Source organism: Aethina tumida, chromosome 2 (genome assembly GCF_024364675.1).
Source record: "Aethina tumida isolate Nest 87 chromosome 2, icAetTumi1.1, whole genome shotgun sequence".
Lineage (NCBI taxonomy): Eukaryota > Metazoa > Arthropoda > Insecta > Coleoptera > Nitidulidae > Aethina > Aethina tumida.
In genome coordinates, this window is record NC_065436.1 from 28,380,686 (window position 1) to 28,406,867 (window position 26,182).

Here is a 26,182-nt window from a genome sequence, read left to right on the forward strand (position 1 = left end):
GTAAGAAAAAGGTTAGATGATGGGGGAATTGTTTGGCTAGAGTTCTGTAAAGAAAATCCAGCTTCCTACTAAGAACGTGAAGTGTCAATTTCGATTTACTCAGGATCACGTGCACTCAACCATAAAACAATGGTGATGGGTAATTTCTATGACATTAAATTTATTTAAACATGGTGGTTTAGCTTATGTCCTATAGGCACAAAACTAAACAAAACGTTTGTTTTACCCACTGCGAAATGGTTGCTTCTGATGTAAGCCTCCTTGATCATATAGAAGGACACATGAACCGATTTATGCACAGGGATATATTAAACAACAATTTACTTCGTTATATTGAAGAAACGATGCCACTAAATAACGTGTTTCAATACAAACACAAATTCAAAATTGTGAAGAATTGGTTAAAACATGAAATCATCAATGTTTTGCCTCTTCAGACGCAATCTCCAAGTACCAACATGAGAAGACATGTTGTTAACCAAATTTGACATACAAATTATATAAATTTAAACAAACTCTTCACAGCAATTCAAACTTATAGAAATCTAGACTCGTCATATATTCGGAAATTGGTCGAGTCTATTCCCCGGAGATGTGCTGAGATTATAAAACAGAAAGGATATTACTCTCCAAATTAAAATTGCTTTATTTATGTCCAGCTCAATTCAATAAAATAAATGTAACATATCATAGAATAAGATAATATTAGTTTTTAGAATAGAGTATGAAACAAATTTAACTAAAATAGTTATGGCCATAATACTTAATATGTAGTTTTATCCATAAAAAATCATAATTATTAAGGAAAAATAAGTAGTTTCAACAGAAGCAAACGTTAGTCATGTTTTTCTTGTCACACTAAATAATAAATAAAACGGTTTAACTTAATTTATAAGCGCTGTATTCTCTCATCTACAAGAAATCGTAATTAAAATCTTACGTCAACCGGGAATGTGTCACAGCAATAACAATGTTGAAGGATTGACGATGAACGATTGCGGATTAAAGACGATTCATCATCAAAACGAAAATCCCACAAAACAAACGGCCTGTGTCGTCGACGCTAACCGCATTAATTAGTTCGATGAATCAAACGCAACAATTATTAAATGATGTTCAGTTTGCGGTAACCACTCGGGACCGGGTTGTTATTGTTCCGGGTATCGAGTCAATCATTGATTACGAATTCTGCATTATTCGGATATTTCATTGAGTTGATTTTACGCTATTGCTTTTCACAGGAAATTTAATTTGACGGCTATGATTTCGATAGGTTTAAAGGGACTCTCCTCAATGAGATAATCCATCTAGATAATGGCAATCCTTTATTAATCGCTTCAAATACAAACATTTCAAGCTATGGTGGACTAGAAGATCGGATAAGAAATGAAAATCTTTTGATGGAAAGATAAATAAACTAATATTTAAATTTAGAAGAAACCAATAGTAGTCTGATATCATTCTTGTAAATTTGATAACTTCTTTCTTCTTCATTTATGTGTTGATGAAACCTTTCATCTTGTGCATCGTTTTAACTACCTATACTTTCTATAAGTAAACAATTATCTGAAGAAATAGTGATTCTCCTTCATTATACATCTTTTTAAATATATAAAAAGTAAAATAAATTAAATTTTTTAGCTTAGAATTGCAACTATTCCGATGGTATTACTGGTCAATATAAAATATGTTTACATCAATTTAATTTAAGAAATTCAAATTATCCACTTCAAATGTGTATATTAATCATAGAGTTGAAATTACAAAAAATTTCAATCAGCCAAAAATGTCAAGATTCAGCAGCATAACCGTCCTCTTATATATTCAATAGTAACATTTTTTTCATCCAATTTTGGTCTGCTTGGGGTTGAAATGTAAAATTATTATTATTAAATGGAAATTATTTATTGTTGAACATAAAATTGACAAAAATTACATGAAAGTTGAACTTTGAAATACATGAATGATTTCTATTTTCAGTACACGAATTACCTGAAAAAATATTAAAAAAATATATATTTCAAAAGTTAATTGTAAGCCAGTATTGCTTATTCGATTAAATAAATAATAATTAATATTTGTATAAATTATAATTGATATTGGTTCCATCTAGTGGTCGATAGATATATCTTAATATTCACAAGAAGGCAGCTCCTTAATCGTTAGAATCGATTAAACTGATCTATGTGTAAAAACGGATGTCGGTATAATTAGAAAATCCGACAGAAGGATATATAATACCAAATAAGGCTAACTAATTTAATTTAGGTATTTTCTAGCATTCACGTTCTTTATACAAAGTTGTCGGGTAAAACCTAATCTTTACTTTAGAGAAACGAAAACATAAATTTCCAAAAGAAAAGGGTTGAGTTCTTGACTGAAAATTAACAACCTCCCTTGTTCAACATCAGTTTTTCGTTCCCGTGGATGCAGTAATCTAATTAGGAAATTACAAAACAGTAATTATCTACTGCAAAGGACCCAAATTCCGCTGATACACAATGAAAATTCTCTTGTTTAATTAAAAAAGGCAAAGATAAGTAGCTAATGTAATTAGCTTGGCTGTATTCACGTATTTATATCAAAATATGGATTACGCGATGCATGTAGAGTAAATCAGCGATTTGTTTAACACTTCTTAAAACATTATTAATTATCTTTCTGGTTATCTTATCTCATTGTAAATACACACTTGCGTTACTAAGAAAGCTGTATACTTGATATTTCTGTATATCTTAATATATTCGCAAAGTTTAAAGACCCTACTTGACATATTTTTTTGTAGACTTTTATAAATAGAAAGTTTGCAATATAAATTTCTTTATATCTCTATCTGAGTAATTAATAACTGGAATCGTTTTTGAATAAACATAATTTAGAGATTAGTTCGCAGCGCCCCAGGTACCGGAAGATAAAACCAGTACGAAGTTAAGCCCGGGAGATCCGGCAGTGTAAAAATCCAATTTGTCATCCGGCCACTACCTGTGGGAGAGAGCCTTTGGTAACCGGGGCCGCCGGGACACCCTCTTAAGTCGCTCCCCGAATCCGGGTCAGGACGTATCGCACTTTCGTGGTGGAATTGGAACGCGCCGCCCTTGACCCGATTCGGTTGTGTCGACCAACCGCTCCCGACGTGAGGCAGTGGCGGCGTCCCATGCGAGGGCCCCTCTTGCACCTCTATCGATCGGGACCTGCACCCGCCGCGGCCCGATGCCGGATCCCGAACGACAACCGCCAATTTACATGTGATACTGGAACAACTCGTCGCATGTGATGTCATTTTTTTGTTTAACTATTCACCTGCAGTAATAAAAGTGGTGTTCGTTATAAAATATTTATTTAAATAAGCGTATACAATCTTTGAATCAACAAAAAAAATTAGTCTTTTAGTGAACTATTCGAAACTCCTGAGCTTCTAACCAAATTTATCGTTGACGTCGTTAAACCACGAATTCGTAGATGGCCTAAAATTCTGTTGTTCCTGTACTGCATGAACATGATCGCTGCAAGGAGCAACATCATTATAGAAATTAGCACGAATGCGGAAGTTTCTGCTGTGGTACTACCAGCTTCTGCGGTAGATTTATCTACCAGTATCTGAGTAATATCTTCCAAACTAGGTTTCCGTTGTTTTTCGTTAAAGCACATATCCGTTTCACCATCTTTTTTCCAAACAATATGGAAGTTATCATTGTTAAATTCAAGAAGTGACATTATTTCATTATCTTCTTTGCATGGAAATCGATTACCCTGTAGATCTAAGTAGGACAATCGGGGCATACGTGAAATTATGTTAAAGTACAGTATATCGTCCAACGAATTATAAGAAAGATCTAATGAGTGCAAATTGTGTAAACTCATGGTACCGGTGACTAAAACTTCATCGATTAAGTTATGAGATAAGTTAAGTTCACGTAAATGTGGAAGACCTGAGTATATGCCTGTTCGGAACAACGTTAGTTTATTGTAAGTTATATCCAACTTTACAAGATTAAACAAGCCAAAGAAAGTTCTTAGGAGTATGTCGTTTATGTAATTGTAACTCAAATTTAATTCCTGCAGATTGCTCAAACTGCTAAACATGTTTGGTATCAGAATGTCGATGGCATTTCTGGAGAGATCTAAGTGGGCAAGCGAATTACCCGGTTTCATGGTCAACATGGTTAAAGGACACTTCAGCTTGTTCCACGACAAATCCAGGTACCTCAACGATGTTAAATTGTAAAAAACATTATTGGGTAGACACATCAGATGATTTTGCCTGAGTCTCAAAACTTCTAAGTTGGGTAAATCAACCGATAAACCTGAGAGTTTAATTATTTCATTGAAACCTAAATCTAATTCTACGAGACTTTCAAGACCGTCAAATGACAATTCGTGCACGTTACTTATAGAGTTATTTGTGAGGTTTAACACCTTCAAATCTCTCAGACCCGTAAACGCGTTTTCTGATAGATTGGCAATTTTATTGTTGCTCAAATTCAACGTCTTAATTTTTTTTACTCCGAAGAAAGTACCAGTCACCACGTTCTTCAATTCATTGTTTGACAGATCCAAATGTTCCATGAAAAGCAATCCAACGAACGCCTGAGCTCTTATGGCTTCAATCATGCTCTTCTGCAGAATAAGATTTTTTATTTGATTTCCAGATAAATCGAAGGTGCCTGCTTCTAATACTGTTAATGTGCAATTTTTACAAACTAATGTTTCGTCTAGGTGGTCAAATGAGTACGAAGTAGTTTTGAAGAGGCTGGGGTTGGCATTCACACACGTGGCAGTCAAGGAACCTCTTACTCCGTAGGAACATCTTGGTATATCCATTGAGGTGGTTGCTGATATAAGAGTTGATATTGCCAGGACGGGGAACCATTTTAAAATAATTTCCTGTCAACAACAACAATATTAATTTTCTGTCTAGATCTGTTTTTATGTTCAGTACCAAGTAAAGCATTTATAATTAATACAATACATTTTATTTTATCAATTTTATTAAAATTAAATACAAATAATCAACCTTATCATTAGAAATATAATACATCATTCTTTAAGAAAATCACTATCTCCAACCTCAACATCAGAAGTCACTAAATTGACTCTGGACGTTGCAAATTCACTAGAAGGTCTATATTTTAATGCTTGGTATGTTCTATATTCTAAATAAAACAAACCACCAATCATCAACATCATGAGTGAGATCAAAACGAAAATCCAAATTTCGGCAGACCTGCTTCCCGTATTAGCGTTTTGTTCTTCCAAAGTGTCAATTACATTCTTCATTGCCTTTGGTATGTATTCCTTGTCAACACATTTCACTCCACCCTCCGACCAAAGGACGTATTTGAAGTTGTCTTCCATAAAATATTCATCCATGTCCTTTTCTAAATCACAAGGAAGTAAATTGTCTTGAAGTTCAAGATACGATAACCTCGGTAAACTTGACACCAACGAAATGTAGTCCAAATCCTCTAGTTTGTTGTACGACAAATCCAAAGCGTGGAGACTGTGCATGCCCAAAATTCCAGTTACCTCAGATTTGTTAATGCTGTTGTGGGACAAATTCAAATATCTCAGCTGTGACAAACCCGAAAACAAACCAGTTCGGAACGTTGTTAGGTTGTTGTATGAAAAACTTATGTTGACAACATTGTGCAAACCCTGCAAACTTTTTTGTGGAATTTCTTGAATGCTGTTGAAACTGAAATCCAAATTTTCAAGTTTTTTTAATGTATTATACATTAACGGGGTTAGATCACGTATGCTGTTATGAGACAGATCCAAATACAACAAACTATTTCCCGGAGATTCCACGTTCAATGTAATCGAAGGAACAGTAATTTGATTCCAAGATAAATCCAATTTTCTCAGTGTCGATATATTAAAAAATTCATCGCCGGCCAGTTTAGTAAGTTCGTTGTGTTGTAAATTCAAAACTTCCAATTTTGTCAAGTTAGTCCACGTCTCGTTATTAAAAGTTTTAATTTTATTGTAACTCAAGTCCAGTTCCAGTAACTCACTAAGACCATTAAACGAATTCTTTGCGAGGAACGAAATTGAATTTTCTCTAAGGTTTAGTTTTTTAAGGTTGATTAATTCCAAAAATCCATTTTCATTTAAACTTTCGATTTCGTTGTTTTGTAGCTCTAGTTCCTGGACCTTTTTTACACCAATAAAAGTTGTAGGATAAATGGACTTGATATGATTATTTGACAACTGTAGATGTTCCATAAATATCAAACCAACGAAAGCTTTAGTTTTAATGTTTTCTATCGAACTGTTCCTGAGGTCTAGAAATTTGATTTGATTTCCGGACAAATCGAATGTTGACGTTTCTAAGGTGGTCAAAGTACAATTAATACATCTTAAGGTTTCATCCAGGTGATCGAATCTGTATGGAGTGTTTTTGAAGTAACTGGAAGTGGCGTTTACGCATGTCGCAGTTAAGGAACCTCTTTCACCGTAGGTGCATTTCATCGATTCTAAAAAGGTGGTTCTTATAAACGATGTGCAACCAACGTTGATGATGATTGTGAAAATAACCAGGCATTGTAGTTTCAATGTCTGAAACAAGAGAAAAATACGTTTTTATTTTTTATAATTTTGGATTATGTTTTTAATGTTGCTCAACGTAATCAAATTTGTACAAAAGTGCAAGAAATATTATACTAGGTATTTTTGCAAAATCATCAAACTTGATATAATTAAAATGTGAAATGTATAAAACAACTTTGACGCTACATGTTTATAATCAAATAATGTTAATGAATTGTACACATTATAACAAATCTTTATTCAACACATAAAATATGAACTTTTGATCTGTGATTAAAACCTTATCGTTGCATGTATTTGTAAATACTAAACAAAATAATAATATAAAAATATGTTTGTTTAATAAATAAATCGATATCAAAACTAGAATTCATAAATGGTAAATTATATAATTTAAATTTATAATTAATTAAACTCACCATTTATGTAGTAAATTTAAATCACCCTTGTGCACCTTCCACTAACAGTCACAACAATCACTGCTCACTGAATTTTGAACATTAATAATCCTAAATTTGCATAAAAATTGTTTTATGCTGTTTCAATTAATATAAATATATATATACAAATGGTTTCTTGCATTTTCGTATATGAGTACTGAACATAAAATTTGTATTGGTTTATAATGAAAACAGGAAAAGTTTTATTAAATACTCACTTTATATCGATGCATATTGTAAGTGACTGATTAAACTTGCGCACCCTTGAGTTCACAAACGTTCTAATTAAAACAACAATAGATATGGTAACCGGATGAATGTTTCGGTATTGTCTTGATAGCACTCACGGACTGTGGAACCTATTTGAGCTGCTGCCCATCACTTAATAATTATGCATCTCGAAGAGCGCTTATCGACATTGGCTGTTATCTGTTTGTGTGTTGGCCAAACACATTTAAAGTTTCCAGGGTTTATCAATTTCATTGCAGTGAGACAAGGAGAATATTAAAAAATCTAATGTCAAGGGTCAATCTGGTACCATTCAGTACCTATCACGGTTATTAATTGTAAGAAATTATTTTGGACCACGCATATCTGTTTCTCTGGAAGAGTGCCATAATAAGAAAATATTAGCAACACTTTGAAATTTATTACGTTCGTAAATTTACCAAAACAACATTAAATTGTATAGTAACTAGATATATTTATTTAATTATTAGTTAAACATGATGGAAAAAGGTAAATAACATTAAACTTCACATTGGTTGTTAACATAAATATTATCTAATGTTATACCTAACCTCCCACCATTGCTGTTGTTGCCTAATTTTTTATATTTATACTGAATAATGTATTTTAGGTGATAAATTAACGATGTGTTGATCATGTATTAATTTAAAATATATTTTGAAGTATATATTTGTGTGTGACGTTGAACAATCATAAAACTTATTAAAAAGTTATTAGTTGTAAAAGTATTGTTGAAAAATATCACATTAAAATTAATATTATAGCTTCTTCTTTTAAAAAAGTATACAATATTTTAAACTCTATTTATGAAGGTACTACACATTTATAATTTCCTTTATGTAAATATGTAGTGCCTAAAACACTTAATATTGCTGCATGTGATAGTTATTGGAAAGAGAGTCTTTTTCCAGTTTCCATTTTTTGAAGTATTCTGTTATTGTGTGAAGATGTTTCTGAGTTATTTGTCTGTTTTTTTGGAATTGTGTCCTGGCGAAATTATGACAGTGTCAACTACGAATTGAGTTAATACGGTTTTTGGGTGGTTTGGAAAGTAAAGTTTGGGGTGGTTTTGCTAGGCTTGACATATTTATCATTGTGTGCTGCTCTCAAAAATGGTAAGAGTGGGCATAACCACAGTCGTTATTCAATTGATGACATCTTACCTTGGAAATACACCCTTCTGGGTCAGAATAGTTCTGGGGCCAATTCTGTTCAATATTTATTCGGCTGACGTTCCAAAGAACGGGGAAGCTGAATTTGAACTACGTTAGACAGACTACTCGTCTCATTTATTGTTGTTGCTTAGGTTTTCAATGATTTCGTTTGTATCTGGGTCCGGATATCCTTATAAGCCCTTCCTTTTTTCATTTTGTTTTGTTAATAATTTCTGGAGTTAACTGTGGGTAGTGTTGTTTTTTATTGGTTTCATTACTGTGTTTGAAAGTGATTTTAATATTGTCGTTTGCTTCTTCCGTGTGGTTAACCATGCTATCCAAGAAGGGGGCCGATTTCAGTACCAGTTTTTTAATTTTTTTTCCGCTCTCAGCTTAAGTGTAAAAGCCAAATTCCAGTCTTTTTAATTGTTTGGCACTGCTTTCTTGTTGAGCTGGTTTGTTGTATTAATTAATTAATTCTTTTGGTCATATTTTATTGAAGCTCTGTTTTCCGTAATTCTTGTTACTTTTGTATGAAATTCCTTGTAGTTGGTTATTTCGGTCATTATTTTGAATGGCTTGTTTTGGACTGTTGTCAGCACAACAGCAGTGCTAAAAAACATTATGGAACGTCATCCATTGAAAGTAGATTTCAGGTCTTCTTACAAGCTCCTGTGGGAGCTTTACAATCAGCCTAGAAAATCCCTACAAATCACCGTACTATGCACAAAAAACTATTTCAAGTAGTATGCTTTATTCGTTCTTACCTATAAATAAAACATCTACAAAAAGCCAACAACACGGATTACACCATCAACTCAACGAGGACGTAAAGTTCAACTAGGATAGGCGGCGTCCAAAAGTATTACACAAATATGGAACAAGCCACAGACAGTTGCCATGAACAACAGTATCGTCGAGTCTGTAGTGATTTGAAAATGTATAAAATTTAGCAAATAAATAATTATAATAAACATATGTTTTTTCCATCTATTCTCTTACTTTTTGCTTTTGAGTACTTTTACTCTTTGAGTACTTTATCGGCGTTCTTCACTTACGCAAACTCGTTTCTACAATTCTTCGGGTCGCGTTCTCTCATCAGGTCCATCATCCCGAAGTCCTCACTTTAAGTAAACACCGCGACGCAGACCCAGTACCTTTTTTCAGTATTGACGTTAACGAAACCAAACACATTATTTGTCACGTTTCGAGACACACGCATTACCCAAATCACCAAAAATACTAAATAATCGCAGTTGTCATTGGTAAACAAATAAAAAACGAAAATAAAAGTAAGAATGTTTATTTAATATAAAAATATGAAATTCATATAAACAGATGTTAATCTATAATGCTGCCACTATTTTTGTTCATATCATCATTCCAGCCCTTTGTTTTTTCGTACATCAAATATCCAAGAAAAGTTGTTTCTTGAATTTTACTAAACTATATTCTAAAGTCTATTTATAAAAGTACTACATGTTTATAATTTTACCTAACGTAAATATTATAAATAATCGCAGTTTTTTAAAACTTCTAAACAAATATAAAACCAAAAAAAAAAAAAATTAAAAAAGTTGCTGACGAATATTTACGAAAATCTAAATGTTAGTTACACTATTCCTTATTATTTCCTTTCTGCGCATTTCTCTCCACTTTTTGACCAAATATGGTATCTGAAGTCGTCATACATAAAATATTCATCCATGTTCCTTTTTAATTCACAAGGAAATAAATTGTCTCGAAGATTAAGATACGTTAACCACTGATGACTTGATATGAACGAAATGTAGTTAAGATCCTTTAGTTTGTTGTTTGATAAATCTAAAACGTGGAGGTAATATATGGAAGAAAATTCATCTATCTTACATTTCCTTATGCTGTTGTGGGACATATTCAAATACTGCAGTCCTGACAAGTCCGAAAACGTACGAATTCGGAACGTTGTTAGGTTGTTGTATGAAATATTTATTTTCTCAATATTGTCTAAACCTTGCAAACTTTTTTGTGGAATTACTTGAATATTATTGAAACTTAAATCCAAATTTCTAAGTGATTTTAAAGTTTTATACATAAACGGGGTTAGAACACTTATGCTATTATGAGACAAATCCAAATACAACGAAACATTTCGCAAAAATTCCACGTTCATTGTAAAGGCGGGAACAGTAATTTTATTCCAAGATAAATCTAAAAATCTCAGGGCCGACATATTAAAAAATTCATCGCCGGACAGTTTAGTAAGTTCGTTGTGTTGTAGTTTCAAAATTTCCAAATTTATTAAGTTAGCCCACGTCTCGTTATTAGAAGTTTTAATTTTATTGTAACTCAAGTCCAGTTTAAATAATTTACCAAGACCATTAAACGAATTCTTTTCTATAAATGAAATTGAATTTTCTCTGAGGTTAAGTCTTTTAAGATTGATTAATTCCAAAAATCCATTTTCCTTTAAACCTTCGATTTTGTTGTTTTGTAGTTCCAATTCTTGGACATTTTCTACACCAAAAAAAGTTAGAGGATAAATCAACTTAATGTGGTTATTTGCTAACAGTAGATTTTCCACAGTTGAACAACCAACGAAAGCTTTAATTTCAACATATTCTATCGCACTGTTCCTGAGATCTAGATTCTTGAAACAATTTCCGGTGGAATTGAATGTTCCTGTTTCTAAGGTGGTCAATGTACAATTAACACATCTTAAGCTTACGGTCTTGTTATCGAACATGTATGGAGTAATTTTGAAGTAACTGGGAATGGCATTTATGCATGTCGCACTAAAAGTTCCGTTTCCATCGTAGATGCATTTCATCGAACCTGAAGTATTTGGTTTTATAAAAGATGTACAATCAACGTTGATGATGATTGTGAAAATAAGGAAACATTGTAATTTAAATGTCTGAAACAATAGAAAAACATATTATGTATTTGAAAGATAATAATATTTTAAAAATGATAATAATTAATAATTAATTAAGCGAGTTTGATAGAGATAGAATAGTCGGCCTGGATAAGCAGACATTTCGTTTCGAGAAATAGCGCAGCATTTTAACAGAAATATGAGTATTGTAATACTGTTGGCAGAAGAGATAGAGCAAGAGGTTCCAGAAGATCAAGAGCTATTAGACAACACCGTCGTCTTAAATTACGTGCCCGTCCACATTTTACCAGGAAACATTAAACTTCCTAGAAGCCTTCCATATGTGTTTACTGCTTTGGACAGCCAGATCTTGGGACGATGCTTAAGGAATTTACAGCGCCCTCCACCGACTCTTAATGAACTAAGACGTCAGATTCAGATCCTTTAAGATTTATGTTTAATTTTTTAATCAACTATTATTCTGTGATAGGTTAGATTTTTCTAAAAAAAATTGGAAAAACCCAATTATATCACGGCTTTGTAATGAAACAGAAAATAAATTATAAAATACTCACTTTATATGTATACATATTGTAGGTAAATGATAAAATGCACCTTTGCGTTCGCAAACTGTCTAAGTAGAACACCAATAGATATAGTAGTAACTGGATGAACGTTCGGTATTGTCTTGATAACACTCACGGACTGTGGAACCTATATGAGCTGCTCCCCTACATTACTGTTTGTGGTCAAAAACATTGAAGATTTATCAATTTTAATGCACTGAATCAAGAAGAATATTAAAAATCGATATATCAAAAGTCAAATTGGTACTATTCAATATCTATCAAGGTTATTAATTGCAGGAAAATATTTTGGATCATACATATGCAAAAGCAAAAGCAACATAACAAGAAAATCTTAGTAAAAATGTAAAATTTAATACGTTTATAAATTCATCAAAACAATATATACTTACTTCATGTAAATATTATTAATGATAAGAGCTATTTAAGTCTTGTGAACAAAAGAAAAAGAAGAATAAAAATAAAACATTTTATTTGTCATAAAAATATAAAATTCATTTAAACTTCTACAATGAAAGTTCTAATTTGCATAGGTGCCAATGTTATAGTGCTGCCACTATCTTTGCTGGTGTCAACATTCCATCCTTTCGTTTTACGTACATCAGATGCCCACTAGAATTTAGGAATTTCAGAGAACTCGTCCAACCATTGGTTAGCAGCCAAAGTTGTTTCTGGAATTTTGATAAACTGTATTTTTTCAAAAATATGCTAAAAATGACGCAATTAGTAAATGTGTAATTGTTAATTTTACTACACTTACATTTAGATCAACAGTTGCTACATTCGAATTCTCATCGCTTTTTTAAATATTTTCAAGCCTCAAAATGTAGCTGTTATTTTTCATGGTTCCAGAGTCAAAACGTTCACATTATCAGGAAGACTTTTCTTGATAGAAACATACTAAACCAAAACATTTAACAAATAAGACATAGACTCTTGATGAACCTTATCTCAGTACTTACTTCGAAATTTATTTCATTTACTTCATTCTTCGTTTTATCGGTCGACCCAACAAGCACCAAAGGTGCCAGGAGTTTTCTCAAAGCCAACTCCCTTTCAATAACCGCCGCAGAATTTCCCTCTTTTGGAGAGATTTCCCCAAGTGTAAGGTAGTGCGATCCCCTAACCACAACACCTTGTCCAAATTCGGTTTCGTTCAAGTTCTCGTCGACACCTTTGTAGTCGTCATGGAACAAATGTCTGTGCACCGTTCCAATTCTCCGTTGTCCAAGCTTGAACCAGCTTGGGAACGATCGTTCAAAACGGCCACTTCTAAATTCTTGGCTTCATCTCGCATTAAAATTGTGGAAGTAACCGAGTAGTAATTGCTGGCGATCGGTTCATAAGATGGGTCGTAGATGTAATCGGTTTGTTAATTTCACGTCTAATCAATTCCCTGCCATTGGAGTCGGTGTAGAAAACTTGGTCGTTGTCGAAATCTGAAACTGTGAACCTTGAAATAAATTATATAAATTATGTTAACTAAGCAATATAATATAATATAAACCATGCTATCTAAGAAGGGGGCCGATTTCAGTACCAGTTTTTTAATTTCTTCTCCGTCCTCAGCTTACGTGTAAAAGCCAAATTTCAGTCTTTTTAATTGTTTCTGCACTGCTTTCTTGTTGAGTTGGTTTGTTGTATAAATTAATTAATCCTTTTGGCCATATTTTATTGTAGCTCTGTTTTCCGTTATTCTTGTTAATTTTGTATGAAATTCCTTGTTGTTGGTTGGTTATTTCGGTCATTATTTTGAATGGATTGTTTTGGACTGTTGTCAGCATAACATCAGTGCATGACATCAGTGCTAAAAAATATTATGAAACATCATCCACTGAAAGTAGATTTCAGGTTTTCTTACAAGCTTCTGTGGGGTCTGTACAATCAGCGAAGAAAATTCCTACAAATCACCGTACTATGCATAAAAAACTGCTGCAAGTAGTATGTTTTATTCCTTCTTACCTATAAATAAAACGTCTACAAAAAGCCAACAACACCGATCACACCATCAACTCAACGAGGACGTAAAGTTCAACTAGGATAGGCGACGTCCAAAAGTATTACACAAATATGGAACAAGCCACAGACAGTTGCCATGAACAGTATCGTCGACTCTGTAGTAATTTGCAAATGTATAAAATTTAGAAAATAAATAATTATAATAAACATAAGTTTTTTTCCTTCTATTCTCTTACTTACCTTTTGTTCTTTGAGTACTTTATCGACGTTCTTCACTTACGAAAACTCGTTTCTACAATTCTTCGGGTCGCGTTCTCTCATCAGGTCCATCATCCCGAAGTCCTCACTTTAAGTAAACACCGCGACGCAGACCCAGTACTTTTTTTCAGTATAGACCTTAACGAAACCAAACACATTATTTATCAAGGTTCGAGGCACACGCATTACCTAAATCACCAAAAATACTAAATAATCGCAGTTGACATTTGTAAACAAATAAAAAACGAAAATAAAAGTAAGAACGTTTATTTGATATAAAAATATGAAATTCATGTAAACAGATGTTAATCTATAATGCTGCCACTATTTTTGTTCATATCATCATTCCAGCCCTTTGTTTTTTCGTACATCAGAAATCCAAGAAAAGTTAATTCTTGAATTTTACTAAACTATATTCTAAAGTCTATTTATAAAAGTATTACATGTTTATACATTTACTCAACGTAAATATTATTACGTAATCGCAGTTTTTTAAAACTTCTAAACAAATATAAAACAAGAAAAAAATTAAAAAAGTTGCTGACGAATATTTACGAAAATTTAAATGATAGTTACACTCTTCCTTATTATTTCTTTATTATGTTATCTTTCTCGCACATTTCTCTCCACTTTTTGACCAAATGGCGTATCTGAAGTCGTCTTTCTTAAAATAGTCATCCATGTCCTTTTTTAATTCACAAGGAAATAAATTGTCTCGAAGATTAAGATACGATAACCACGGATGACTTGATACGAATGAAATGTAGTCTAGATCCTTTAGTTTGTTGTATGATAAATCCAAATCGTGGAGGTAAAATATGCGAAAGAATAAATCTATCTTACATTTCCTTATGTTGTTGTGGGACATATTCAAATACTTCAGTCCTGACAACCCCGAAAACGTACGAATTCGGAATGTTGTTAGGTTGTTGTGTGAGATACTTATGTTGTCAATATTTTCTAAACCATGCAAACTTTTTTGTGGAATTTCTTGAATATTGTTGAAACTTAAATCCAAATTACTAAGTGAATTTAAAGTCTTATACATAAACGGGGATAGAACACTTATGCTATTATGAGACAAATCCAAATACAACAAAACATTTCGCGGAAATTCCACGTTCAGTGTAAATGCGGGAACAGTAATTTTATTCCAAGATAAATCCAACTTTCTCAGTGCCGACATATTAAAAAATTCATCGCCGGACAGTTTAGTAAGTTCGTTGTGTTGTAGATTCAAAATTTCCAAATTTATTAAGTTAGTCCACGTCTCGTTATTAGAAGTTTTAATTTTATTGTAACTCAAGTCCAGCTCCAGTAATTCACCAAGACCATTAAACGAATTTTTTTCTATAAAAGAAATTGAATTTTCTCTGAGGTTAAGTTTTTTAAGATTGATTAATTCCAAAAATCCATTTTCCTTTAAACCTTCGATTTTGTTGTTTTGTAGTTCCAATTGTTGAACATTTTCTACACCAAAAAAAGTTAGAGGATAAATCAACTTAATGTGGTTATTTACTAACAGTAGATTTTCCACAGTTGAACAACCAACGAAAGCTTTAATTTCAACATATTCTATCGCACTGTTGCTGAGATCTAGATTCTTGAAATAATTTCCGGTGAAATTGAATGTTCCTGTTTCTAAGGTGGTCAATGTACAATTAACACATCTTAAGCTTACGGTCTTGTTATCGAACATGTATGGAGTAATTTTGAAGTAACTGGGAATCGCGTTTATGCATGTCGCACTAAAGGTACCATTTCCATCGTAGATGCATTTCATCGAATCTGAAGTATTGGGTTTTATAAAAGATGTACAATCAACGTTAATGATGAGTGTGAAAATAAGGAGGCATTGTAATTTAAATATCTGAAACAATAGAAAAATATATTATGTATATGAAAAATAATAATAATTAATAAGCGAGTTTGATATAGATAGAATAGTCGGCCTCGATAAGCAGAAATTTCGTTTCGAAAAATAGTGCGGCATTTTAACACAAATATGAGTATTGTAATACTATGTTGACAGTCATGGAGAGAAAGGGGCAGAAGAGATAGAGCAAGAGGTTCCAGAAGGTCAAGAGCTACTACAGAGTCACGACATCGTCGTCTTAAATTATGTGCCCGTCCACATATTACCAGGAATACATTAAACTTCCTAGAAGCCTTCCAACTGTGTTTACTGTCTTAGCCAGCCAGATCTTCAGACCTGCCCCCAATCGAACATGTGTGAGATATTATGGGGCGATGTTTAAGGAATTTACAGCGCCCTCCACCGACCACGGTAAATTGATGAGTATCTTAATTAAAAAAGTGGTCCGACACATTAATAGTTTCCGACAATTTATGCTTTAAGATTTCTGTTTAATTTTTTAATCAATTATTATTGTGTGATAGGTTAATACTTTTCTAAAAAAATTGGAAAAACTCAATTATATCACGGCTTTGTAATGAAATAGAAAATAAATTATAAAATACTCACTTTATATCTATACATATTGTAGGTAAAGGTTAAAACGCACCTTTGCGTTCACAAACTGTCTAAGTAAAACACCAATAGATATAGTAACTGGATGAACGTTCGGTATTGTCTTGATAACACTCACGGACTGTGGAATCTATATGAGCTGCTCCCCTACATTACTGTTTGTGGTCAAAAACATTGAAGATTTATCAATTTTAATGCACTGAATCAAGAAGAATATTAAAAATTCAGATATCAAAAGTCAAATTGGTACCATTCGGTATCTATCAAGGTTATTAATTGCAGGAAAATATTTTGGGCCAGACATATCTTTCTTCAAAAGCGGCATAACAAGAAAATGTTAGTAAAAATGTAAAATTTAATACGTTTATAAATTTATCAAAACAAGATATACTTAATTATTAGTTAAACACGATGGAAAAGTCTATTTATAATAGTGTTATAATGTTTATGATTTTACTGCATGTAAATGTTATTAATAATAACAGTTATTTAAATATTGTGAACAAATGAAAAAGAAGAATAAAAATAAAACATTTTATTTGTCATAAAAATATGAAATTCATTTAAACTTCTACAATGAAGGTTCTAATTTGCATAGGTGCCAATGTTATAGTGCTGCCACTCTCTTTGCTGGTGTCAACATTCCATCCTTTCATTTTACGTACATCAGATGTCCACGAGAATTTAGGAATTTCAGAGAACTCGTCCAACCATTGGTTAGCTGCCAAAGTTGTTTCTTGAATATTGCTAAACTGTATTTTTTCAAAAATATGCTAAAAATGACGCAATTAGTAAATGTGTAATTGTTAATTTTACTACACTTACATTTAGATCAACAGTTGCTACATTCGAATTCTCATCGCTTTCATAAATATTTTCAAGCCTCAAGATGTAACTGTTATCTTTCCATGGTTCCAGAGTCAAAACGTTCACATTATCAGGAAGACTTTTCTTGATAGAAACATACTAAAACAAAACATTTTACAAATAATACATAGACTCTTGATGAACCTTATCTCAGGCCACGTTTAAATTCTTAGCTTCATCAAAATTGTGGAAGTAACCGGGTAGTGAGTGCTGGCGATCGGTTCATAGGATGGGTCGTAGGTGTAATCGGGACGTTTGTTAATTTTACGTCTAATCAATTCCCTGCCATTGGAGTCGGTGTAGAAAACTTGATCGTTGTCGAAATCTGAGACTGTGAACCTTGAAATAATCTCATTACCCATGCCAGCCTGTTCACCATTGAAAATTATATAAATTATGTTAATTAAGCAATATAATATAATATAAACCATGCTATCCAAGAAGGGGGCCGATTTCAGTACCAGTTTTTTTAATTTCTTCTCCGTTCTCAGCTTACATGTAACTGCTTTCTTGTTGAGTTGGTTTGTTGTATTAATTAATTAATCCTTTTGGCCATATTTTATTGTAGCTCTGTTTTCCGTTATTCTTGTTACTTTTGTATGAAATTCCTTGTTGTTGGTTATTTCGGACATTATTTTGGAAGGATTGTTTTGGACTCTTGTCAGCATAACATCAGTGCTAAAAAACATTATGAAACATCATCCACTGAAAGTAGATTTCAGGTCTTCTTACAAGCTCCTGTAGGAGCTGTACAATCAGCCAAGAAAATTCCTACAAATCACCGTACTATGCATTAAAAAATTGCTGCAAGAAGTATGTTTTATTCCTTCTTACCTATAAATAAAACGTCTACAAAAAGCCAACAACACCGATCACTCCATCAACTCAACGAGGACGTAAAGTTCAACTAGGATAGGCGGCGTCCAAAAGTATTACACAAATATGGAACAAGCCACAGACAGTTGCCATGAACAACAGTATTGTCGATTCTGTAGTGATTTGAAAATGTATAAAATTTAGCAAATAAATAATTATAATAAAAATATGTTTTTTTCCTTCTTTTCTCTTACCTACCTTTTGCTCTTTGAGTACTTTATCGGCGTTCTTCACTTACGAAAACTCGTTTCTACAATTCTTCGGGTCGCGTTCTCTCATCAGGTCCATCATTCCGAATTCCTCACTCTAAGTAAACACCGCAACGCAGACCCAGTACCTCTTTTCAGTATAGACGTTAACAAACCAAACACATTATTTATCTCGGTTCGAGACACACGCATTACCCAAATCACCAAAAATACTAAATAATCGCAGTTGACATTTGCAAACAAATAAAAAACAAAAATAAAAGTAAGAATGTTTATTTGATATAAAAATATGAAATTCATATAAACAGATGTTAATCTATAATGCTGCCACTATTTTTGTTCAACAATATCAAATATCCAAGTTAAGTTGTATCTTGAATTGTACTAAACTATATTCTAAAGTCTAACGTAAATATTATTAAGTAATCGCAGTTTATTAAAACTTCTACATAAACATAAAACCAGAAAAAAAAAATAAAGAAGTTGTTGACGAATATCTACAAAAATCTAAATGTTAGTTACACTCTTCCTTATTATTTTTTTATTATGTTATCTTTCTCTGCACATTTATCTCCACTTTTTGACCAAATGGCGTATCTGAAGTCGTCTCTCTTAATAAAATATTTATCCATGTCTTTTTTTAATTCACAAGGAAATAAATTGTCTCGAAGATTAAGATACGATAACCACGGATGACTTGATACGAACGAAATGTAGTCTAGATCCTTTAATTTGTTGTATGATAAATCTAAATCGTGGAGGTAAAATATGCGAAAGAATAAATCTACCTTACATTTGCTAATGCTGTTGTGGGACATATTCAAATACTTCAGTCCTGACAACCCCGAAAACGTACGAATTCGGAACGTTGTTAGGTTGTTGTATGAAATACTTATGTTGACAATATTTTCTAAACCCTGCAAACTTTTTTGTGGAATTTCTTGAATATTGTTGAAACTTAAATCCAAATTTCTAAGGGAATTTAAAGTCTTATACATAAACGGGGTTAGAACACTTATGCTATTATGAGACAAATCCAAATACAACAAAACATTTTGAGGAAATTTCATGTTCAGGGTAAAGGCGGGAACAGTAATTTTATTCCAAGATAAATCCAATTTTCTCAGTGCCGACATATTAAAAAATTCATCTCCGGACAGTTTAGTAAGTTCGTTGTGTTGTAGATTCAAAATTTCCAAATTTATTAAGTTAGTCCACGTCTCGTTATTAGAAGTTTTAATTTTATTGTAACTTAAGTCCAGTTCCAGTAATTCACCAAGACCATTAAACGAATTCTTTTCTATAAATGAAATTGAATTTTCTCTGAGGTTAAGTTTTTTAAGATTGATTAATTCCAAAAATCCATTTTCCTTTAAACCTTCGATTTTGTTGTTTTGTAGTTTCAATTGTTGGACATTTTCTACACCAAAAAAAGTTTGAGGATAAATAAACTTAATATGGTTATTTGCTAACAGTAGATGTTCCACAGTTGAACAACCAACGAAAGCTTTAGTATCAATATTTTCTATCGCACTGTTCCTGAGATCTAGATTCTTGAAATAATTTCCGGTGAAATTGAATGTTCCTGTTTCTAAGGTGGCCAATGTACAATTAACACATCTTAAGCTTACGGTCTTGTTGTCGAAGATGAATGGGGTAATTTTGAAGTAACTGGGAATGGCGTTTATGCATGTTGCACTAAAGATACCGTTTCCATCGTAGATGCATTTCATCGAACCTGAAGTATTGGGTTTTATAAAAGATGTACAATCAACGTTGATGATGATTGTGAAAATAAGGAAACATTGTAATTTAAATGTCTGAAACAATAGAAAAACATATTATGTATTTGAAAGATAATGATAATAATTAATAATTAATTAAGCGAGTTTGATAGAGATAGAATAGTCGGCCTGGATAAGCAGACATTTCGTTTCGAGAAATAGCGCAGCATTTTAACAGAAATATGAGTATTTGCAATACTTTGTTGGCAGTCATGGAGAGAAAGGAGCAGAAGAGATAGAGCAAGAGGTTCCAGAAGATGAAGAGCTAGTACAGAGTCACAACACCGTCGTCTTAAATTATGTGCCCGTCCACATATTACCAGAAATACATTAAACTTCCTAGAAGCTTTCCATATGTGTTTCCTGCCTTGGCCCGCCAGATTTTCAGAGCTATCCCCAATCGAACATAGAGATATGATGAGGCGATGCTTAAGGAATTTACAGCGACTCTTAATGAACTAAGACGTCAGATTCAGTTCGTGTGGGATGAAAAAATGTTGATAATCTCTTTAGATCGACGCTACAGCAAGTCGATGAGTGTCTTAATCAAAGAGATGGTCCGAACTTCTTACAATTTATGCTTTAAGATTTATGTTTAATTTTTTAATCAATTATTATTAATATTAAAAAAAATGGAAAAACCCAATTGTATCACGGCTTTGTAATGTAACAGAAAATAAATTATAACATACTCACTCTATATCTATACATATTGTAGGTAAATGATAAAACGCGCCTTTGCGTTCGCAAACTGTCTATGTAGAACACCAATAGATATAGTAACTGGATGAACATTCGGTATTGTCTTGATAACACTCACGGACTGTGGAACCTATTTGAGCTGCTCCCCTACATCACTGTTTGCAGTCAAAAACATTGAAGATTTATCAATTTTAATGCACTGAATCAAGAAGAATATTAAAAATTGAGATATCAAAAGTCAAATTGGTACTATTCAATATCTATCAAGGTTATTAATTGCAGGAAAATATTTTGGACCAAACATATCTTTCTACAAAACCGGCATAACAAGAAAATGTTAGTAAAAATGTAAAATTTAATACGTTTATAAATTTATCAAAACAAGATATACTTAATTATTAGTTAAACACGATGGAAAAGTCTATTTATAATAGTGTTATATGTTTATGATTTTACTTCATGTAAATGTTATTAATAATAACAAATGAAAAAGAAGAATAAAAATAAAACATTTTATTTGTCATAAAAATATGAAATTCATTTAAACTTCTACAATGAAGGTTCTAATTTGCATAGGTGCCAATGTTATAGTGCTGCCACTATCTTTGCTGGTGTCAACATTCCATCCTTTCGTTTTACGTACATCAGATGTCCACGAGAATTTAGGAATTTCAGAGAACTCGTCCAACCATTGGTTAGCAGCCAAAGTTGTTTCTTGAATTTTGCTAAACTGTATTTTTTCAAAAATATCCTAAAAACGACGCAATCAGGAAATAAGTAATTGTTAATTTTCCTACACTTACATTTAGATCAACAGTTGCTACATTCGAATTCTCATCGCTTTCATAAATATTTTCAAGCCTCAAAATGTAGCTGTTATCTTTCCATGGTTCCAGAGTCAAAACGTTCACATTATCAGGAAGACTTTTCTTGATAGAAACATACTAAAACAAAACATTTAACAAATAATACATAGGCTCTTGATGAACCTTATCCCAATACTTACTTCGAAATTTATTTCATTTACTTCATTCTTCGTTTTATCGGTCGACCCAACAAGCACCAAAGGTGCCAGCAGTTTTCTCAAAGCCAACTCTCTTTCAATAACCGCCGCAGAATTTCCCTCCTTTGGAGAAATTTCCCCAAGTGTAAGGTAGTGTGATCCCCTAACCACAACACCTTGTCCAAATTCGGTTTCGTTTAAGTTCTCGTCGACACCTTTGTAGTCGTCATGGAACAAACGCCTGTGCACCATAAGTTCCAATTCTCCATTGTCCAAGCTCGAACCTGCTTGGGAACGATCGTTCAAAACGGCCACTTCTAAATTCTTGGCTTCATCTCGGATCAAAATTCTAGAAGTAACAGGATAGTAATTGCTGGCGATCGGTTCGTAGGATGGGTCGTAGGTGTAATCGGGACGTTTGTTAATTTCACGTCTAATCAATTCCCTGCCATTGGAGTCAGTGTAGAAAACTTGATCGTTGTCGAAATCTGAAACTGTGAACCTCGAAATAATCTCATTGCCCATGCCAGCCTGTTCACCACTGAAAATTAAATAAATTATGTTAATTATACAATATAATATATTTAGTTTTGTATATCTCTTACATTGGTAATGGTCCAACAAGCCAGTCAAACTCAATGTAGCTATGCTCAACGTTTTTGTAGACACGGATGATTTGTGTAATGTAATCATTGAATACTTGAACAACCTCATCTACATTATCAGTGCTCCTGACAGATTTAATTTTAACAGATTCAGAGAGTGATTTAGCTGTTGTGTTAACTTTTGGGCGGAATAGATATGCGCCAGACCAAATGCCGCTTTCAGCACTTTCGTAGTATAAAAATTCTTGTGTAATTTCAACAGTTTTTCCTTGGATGGTGACAGAACTCAGCAAACCTGTCGTAGAGTTGATTGTGAATCCGTTGACATTATCTCCGTAAGTATATTTTAATTGTTTATTTTCAGATTTTGGTGTGGTTTCACCAGATTTTTCCAAATAGTACACTTGGAGACCAAAAGCAGGAATGCTTTCAGCTAGAAAAACTAATTCATTTGGAAGTGGAGTACCGACTTCATTTGGGATATAATCGAAACTTGAGATGGCTGGCACAATGTTTGACTTAATTTGAGTAGCTAAAAAAATGGTATTAAAATCACCATAATTTAGTAATTAACTAATATTTACAGTCAGATCCAGTTACTATGTAATCTCCGTCGGCAACTGGGACACGTACATAATGAGATACTGGTCTAGATAGAGGATTGTAAACAACAATAACATTGTTTCCTTTTTCAGTACTGCAGATACTAACATTAGCAAGAAGGCAAGATTGAAGATTAACCCCATCCAATTTAGCTTCCAAAAGTGTTCTAAAACAAACAAAAAATAAAAAAATAAAGTTGGAAATTCATCTTGAAGGCTGCTCTACTTACCCAATAACTTCATCCAAATGTTCTTCAGCATTTCTAATTCCTTTGGTTAATCTTCTAACGTAGTCGGAAGTTACGTGTTGCTTTTCAGTACCAGTAATAGCATCGTGATGTTGCATAATGCCCATTTCTTCGCGCAAATCGTTAACATCATCAGTGTAATCCTTTCCACCAGAAAGTTTTGCTAATGCAGTGAGTTGTTTTGTCGCTTGCAAGATATTGTTTCCTGTCCTTTCAAATCTCTTGGAATTGGGTCTTGATGTGAAGTATCCCGCCCAATATTCATGGTCGCTGTTGCCATATGGGAAGAAGTCATCAGTTTTCAATTTAAGAGTCGGGTTAGCATCATATACTGCCTTCAAGTAACACGATGGTGTGGAATAGATGACATTGATATCAGAATTGTTTTCAAAAATCTTGATGAGTTTGTCCATGTTCAAAAACTGCATTTCAGCAGCCTGATATTGGAAATCACCTCCCATTGGGAAAATGATGTTGTTCGTTGGGAACCAGTTTTTGTACTCATCGATCGTTTTTTTGACGCTAGTAAGCTGAAGGCATACAATAATTATTTAATTATTAATATTAGTTCTCTAATAGTTCACTTACGAATTTAGGAACATTGTAGTCAGGACTTTCCGGATCATCGATGACCGGATCATCGGTAGCACCAACATCCCAGTTAAGATCATTGGGAGGGAAATATAGGCTAGTAGGGAAGATGCTTCCGAAAATCTCGTTGTTTTCCAAACTGGAACTGCCTTGCCACAAGAAATCGAGTCTTCTGTTCTCCTTCCTGTTCTTCCTGTCGTTCTCGTCAAGTCTCGAGAAGAAGAATCCGTTGAAACCGAACTGCGTGAACAAGGAGGCCTGCTCCCTGCTGTGTCCGAAGGGATCGATTTGCCAGCCGATCTTCGGGATACCGCAACGTCCCAAAGTGTCGTTCAAGAACCTCAAACCCCAGGTGAACTGATCGATGGTCGACATGTAGTTGGTGCAAGCCTCATCGTTCATGGCGATGGCGCCGTTGATCATTTCGATCTGGCCGTTGTTTACCAGATCTCTGAAGTCCTGGCGAAGGCTGTCCGACGCTTCTTCCCACCATTTTTTAAAGAACTCCGTCTCCACCTGGATGAACCTTCTGTTTGGATTCGCTTTCAGTGATTGAACTGTGTTGGTTATGATGTAGTTGACTCCGGCACTTTGGATGTTAGTTTTGGCTGTGATGGAAACGGATTAATTGATGATTAAAGTTTTAGTTAAATGTGTTACCTCCAAAGAAGTACTGATCGACTGTTTTTAGCCAACCTACGTCGTCGTGTGAGTGAGGTATAAGATGCACATTTATTTTTGTATTATCCACGGGGTGGCATGTCTAACAAAAGGAAACAAAACATGATGTTGATGTTAGTTTAATCTAATTAATTTAATTAAATGAAAAAATGTGGTGACTTACCTCGTAGCCACAAGAGCTTTCCCTAATTTTTTTCGCCGGTTTTGCACTAACGCACAAAACACAAAGGGCAAAGATTACCAGTAGGTTCCTCATCCTTGACTTATGCCCCATTCACAACTGTGAATCAATATCGATGTCCAAGTGTTTTTATAACGACGAGGTACTTCTAATAGATGAGATAATAGATTGATAAGAATTTTCCACATGCGACCAAGTACTTTTTGTACAAAGCAAAATCTGTGACGCACTTCTTGTCTTTGTTGTGGACAATTGGACGTGTTTAGTTTGTAATAAAATGTATGCATTGTTGTGGGAGACAATGTATATCAAAACAATGCGCAAACAATTTTATCACGAAAAATGTTTTGAGTTACGTGCAGTTTTTAAACAGTGCCATTTGAAACGAGACTTTGGAAATAGTTTGTAAACGAATATGATCAATTACTCATACAACAGTTATAGATATAACTATAGATATAAAATTTTACTAAAGTAAATAAGAAAGAATTGTCATTAAATTAACTTAAAGTAAAAGCGAGATTAATTTAACAAATATTTAACTTCCGATAAGCCAATTGTAAATATGTATTAAGTTAATTATATGAAGACCTAGCTACCCCTTTAACGAGATGATATTATTTTATATAAAATCCAATTTAAATTATTAGATGAGTAAGCTATAATTTGTATATAAAGGTTTTCTAAACAAAATTTTTAATATTAATTTAATAATAACATTGTGCAATTCATCTTGTTTATTTTTAATACCTTGACAACAAAATTGTATCACATTCACAAGATATAGATAATTTAAATTGTTGCTAAGAGTTAAATTATCCAAACTTAATTATTAACCTATATTTTTGTTACATTTCCTTAAATTTTTTATTGATTAACACTTCAATATTATCTACTTGAAATCAAGTGTCATTAATCTTGGAATGACAAATACAAAAACAAAAAATATTATTTCAAGATTAAACAGATTAAAATCAACGAAAACACCCAAAAAAACAGATAGTAAATATCTACATAGAAACAGTATTCAGGTCGTTTTTCCACGTAGTAAATTTTCATTTTCATTTTTATGTCGTAGCACGTTGTGTTTATGTAAGGATAATCAAAGGGGACGTGTAAACCAGGAAGTCGACCGACAAACAGATCCTTTATAATGCATTCTTGAGCACGTCTCCCTCAATCAAAGTGGATTCAATGGACTGTTTATAGGCTGAACGAGCTTCAGAACAAACCGAGGAAAACTGACCACAAACACGAATTATCGTGTATTTTGTTTTGCCTTTACACTA

General features: G+C 33.1%; 5 protein-coding genes and 1 long non-coding RNA gene across 13 annotated transcripts; all 6 read right to left on the reverse strand.

Moving 5' to 3' along the window:
* Window positions 1-3,320: 3,320 nt before the first annotated feature.
* On the reverse strand, window positions 3,321-7,391 carry LOC109599285 (protein artichoke-like). The gene is made up of 3 exons (XM_020015257.2): window positions 7,208-7,391; window positions 5,047-6,558; window positions 3,321-4,884 (listed from the first exon to the last, which is right to left on the reverse strand). Exons 1-3 carry the CDS (start codon window positions 7,220-7,222, stop codon window positions 3,379-3,381), a joined length of 3,033 nt encoding a protein of 1,010 aa, XP_019870816.2. The 5' UTR covers window positions 7,223-7,391; the 3' UTR covers window positions 3,321-3,378.
* A 1,582-nt stretch (window positions 7,392-8,973) lies between these two features.
* LOC126264684 (uncharacterized) lies at window positions 8,974-9,576 on the reverse strand. The gene is made up of 3 exons (XR_007547349.1): window positions 9,395-9,576; window positions 9,160-9,314; window positions 8,974-9,097 (listed from the first exon to the last, which is right to left on the reverse strand). It is a non-coding gene; the product is annotated as an uncharacterized LOC126264684 (long non-coding RNA).
* A 103-nt stretch (window positions 9,577-9,679) lies between these two features.
* On the reverse strand, window positions 9,680-16,678 carry LOC109608056 (toll-like receptor 13). 2 transcript variants are annotated; one of them, XR_007547344.1, is made up of 3 exons: window positions 16,539-16,678; window positions 14,513-15,923; window positions 9,680-9,887 (listed from the first exon to the last, which is right to left on the reverse strand). XR_007547344.1 is itself a non-coding variant. In XM_020024497.2 (2 exons), exons 1-2 carry the CDS (start codon window positions 16,551-16,553, stop codon window positions 14,652-14,654), a joined length of 1,287 nt encoding a protein of 428 aa, XP_019880056.2. In that variant the 5' UTR covers window positions 16,554-16,678; the 3' UTR covers window positions 14,305-14,651. The 2 variants fall into 2 exon arrangements, 1 of the variants encoding a protein (XP_019880056.2); XM_020024497.2 differs by lacking the exon at window positions 9,680-9,887 and having other exon boundaries at window positions 14,305-15,923.
* LOC126264682 (insulin-like growth factor-binding protein complex acid labile subunit) lies at window positions 9,680-16,694 on the reverse strand. Its single transcript, XM_049963563.1, has 3 exons — window positions 16,579-16,694; window positions 11,825-11,864; window positions 9,680-11,288 (listed from the first exon to the last, which is right to left on the reverse strand). Exons 2-3 carry the CDS (start codon window positions 11,837-11,839, stop codon window positions 10,020-10,022), a joined length of 1,284 nt encoding a protein of 427 aa, XP_049819520.1. The 5' UTR covers window positions 11,840-11,864; window positions 16,579-16,694; the 3' UTR covers window positions 9,680-10,019.
* Window positions 12,292-25,117, reverse strand: LOC109604848 (lysosomal alpha-mannosidase-like). 7 transcript variants are annotated; one of them, XR_007547342.1, is made up of 10 exons: window positions 24,876-25,116; window positions 24,692-24,794; window positions 24,029-24,639; window positions 23,423-23,970; window positions 23,175-23,359; window positions 22,591-23,122; window positions 22,201-22,526; window positions 12,799-13,010; window positions 12,597-12,721; window positions 12,292-12,544 (listed from the first exon to the last, which is right to left on the reverse strand). XR_007547342.1 is itself a non-coding variant. In XM_049963555.1 (9 exons), the coding sequence occupies exons 1-9, from the start codon at window positions 24,984-24,986 to the stop codon at window positions 12,449-12,451; spliced, it is 2,865 nt and encodes a 954-aa protein (XP_049819512.1). In that variant the 5' UTR covers window positions 24,987-25,116; the 3' UTR covers window positions 12,292-12,448. The 7 variants fall into 7 exon arrangements, 4 of the variants coding, with proteins under 4 accessions (XP_049819512.1, XP_049819513.1, XP_049819511.1 ...); XR_007547340.1 differs by having other exon boundaries at window positions 12,597-12,736; window positions 24,876-25,115; XR_007547341.1 differs by lacking the exon at window positions 12,799-13,010 and having other exon boundaries at window positions 12,597-12,736; window positions 21,989-22,526; window positions 24,876-25,117.
* Window positions 18,754-21,040, reverse strand: LOC126264681 (insulin-like growth factor-binding protein complex acid labile subunit). The gene is made up of 2 exons (XM_049963562.1): window positions 20,977-21,040; window positions 18,754-20,316 (listed from the first exon to the last, which is right to left on the reverse strand). The coding sequence occupies exons 1-2, from the start codon at window positions 20,989-20,991 to the stop codon at window positions 19,030-19,032; spliced, it is 1,302 nt and encodes a 433-aa protein (XP_049819519.1). The 5' UTR covers window positions 20,992-21,040; the 3' UTR covers window positions 18,754-19,029.
* Window positions 25,118-26,182: the final 1,065 nt, after the last annotated feature.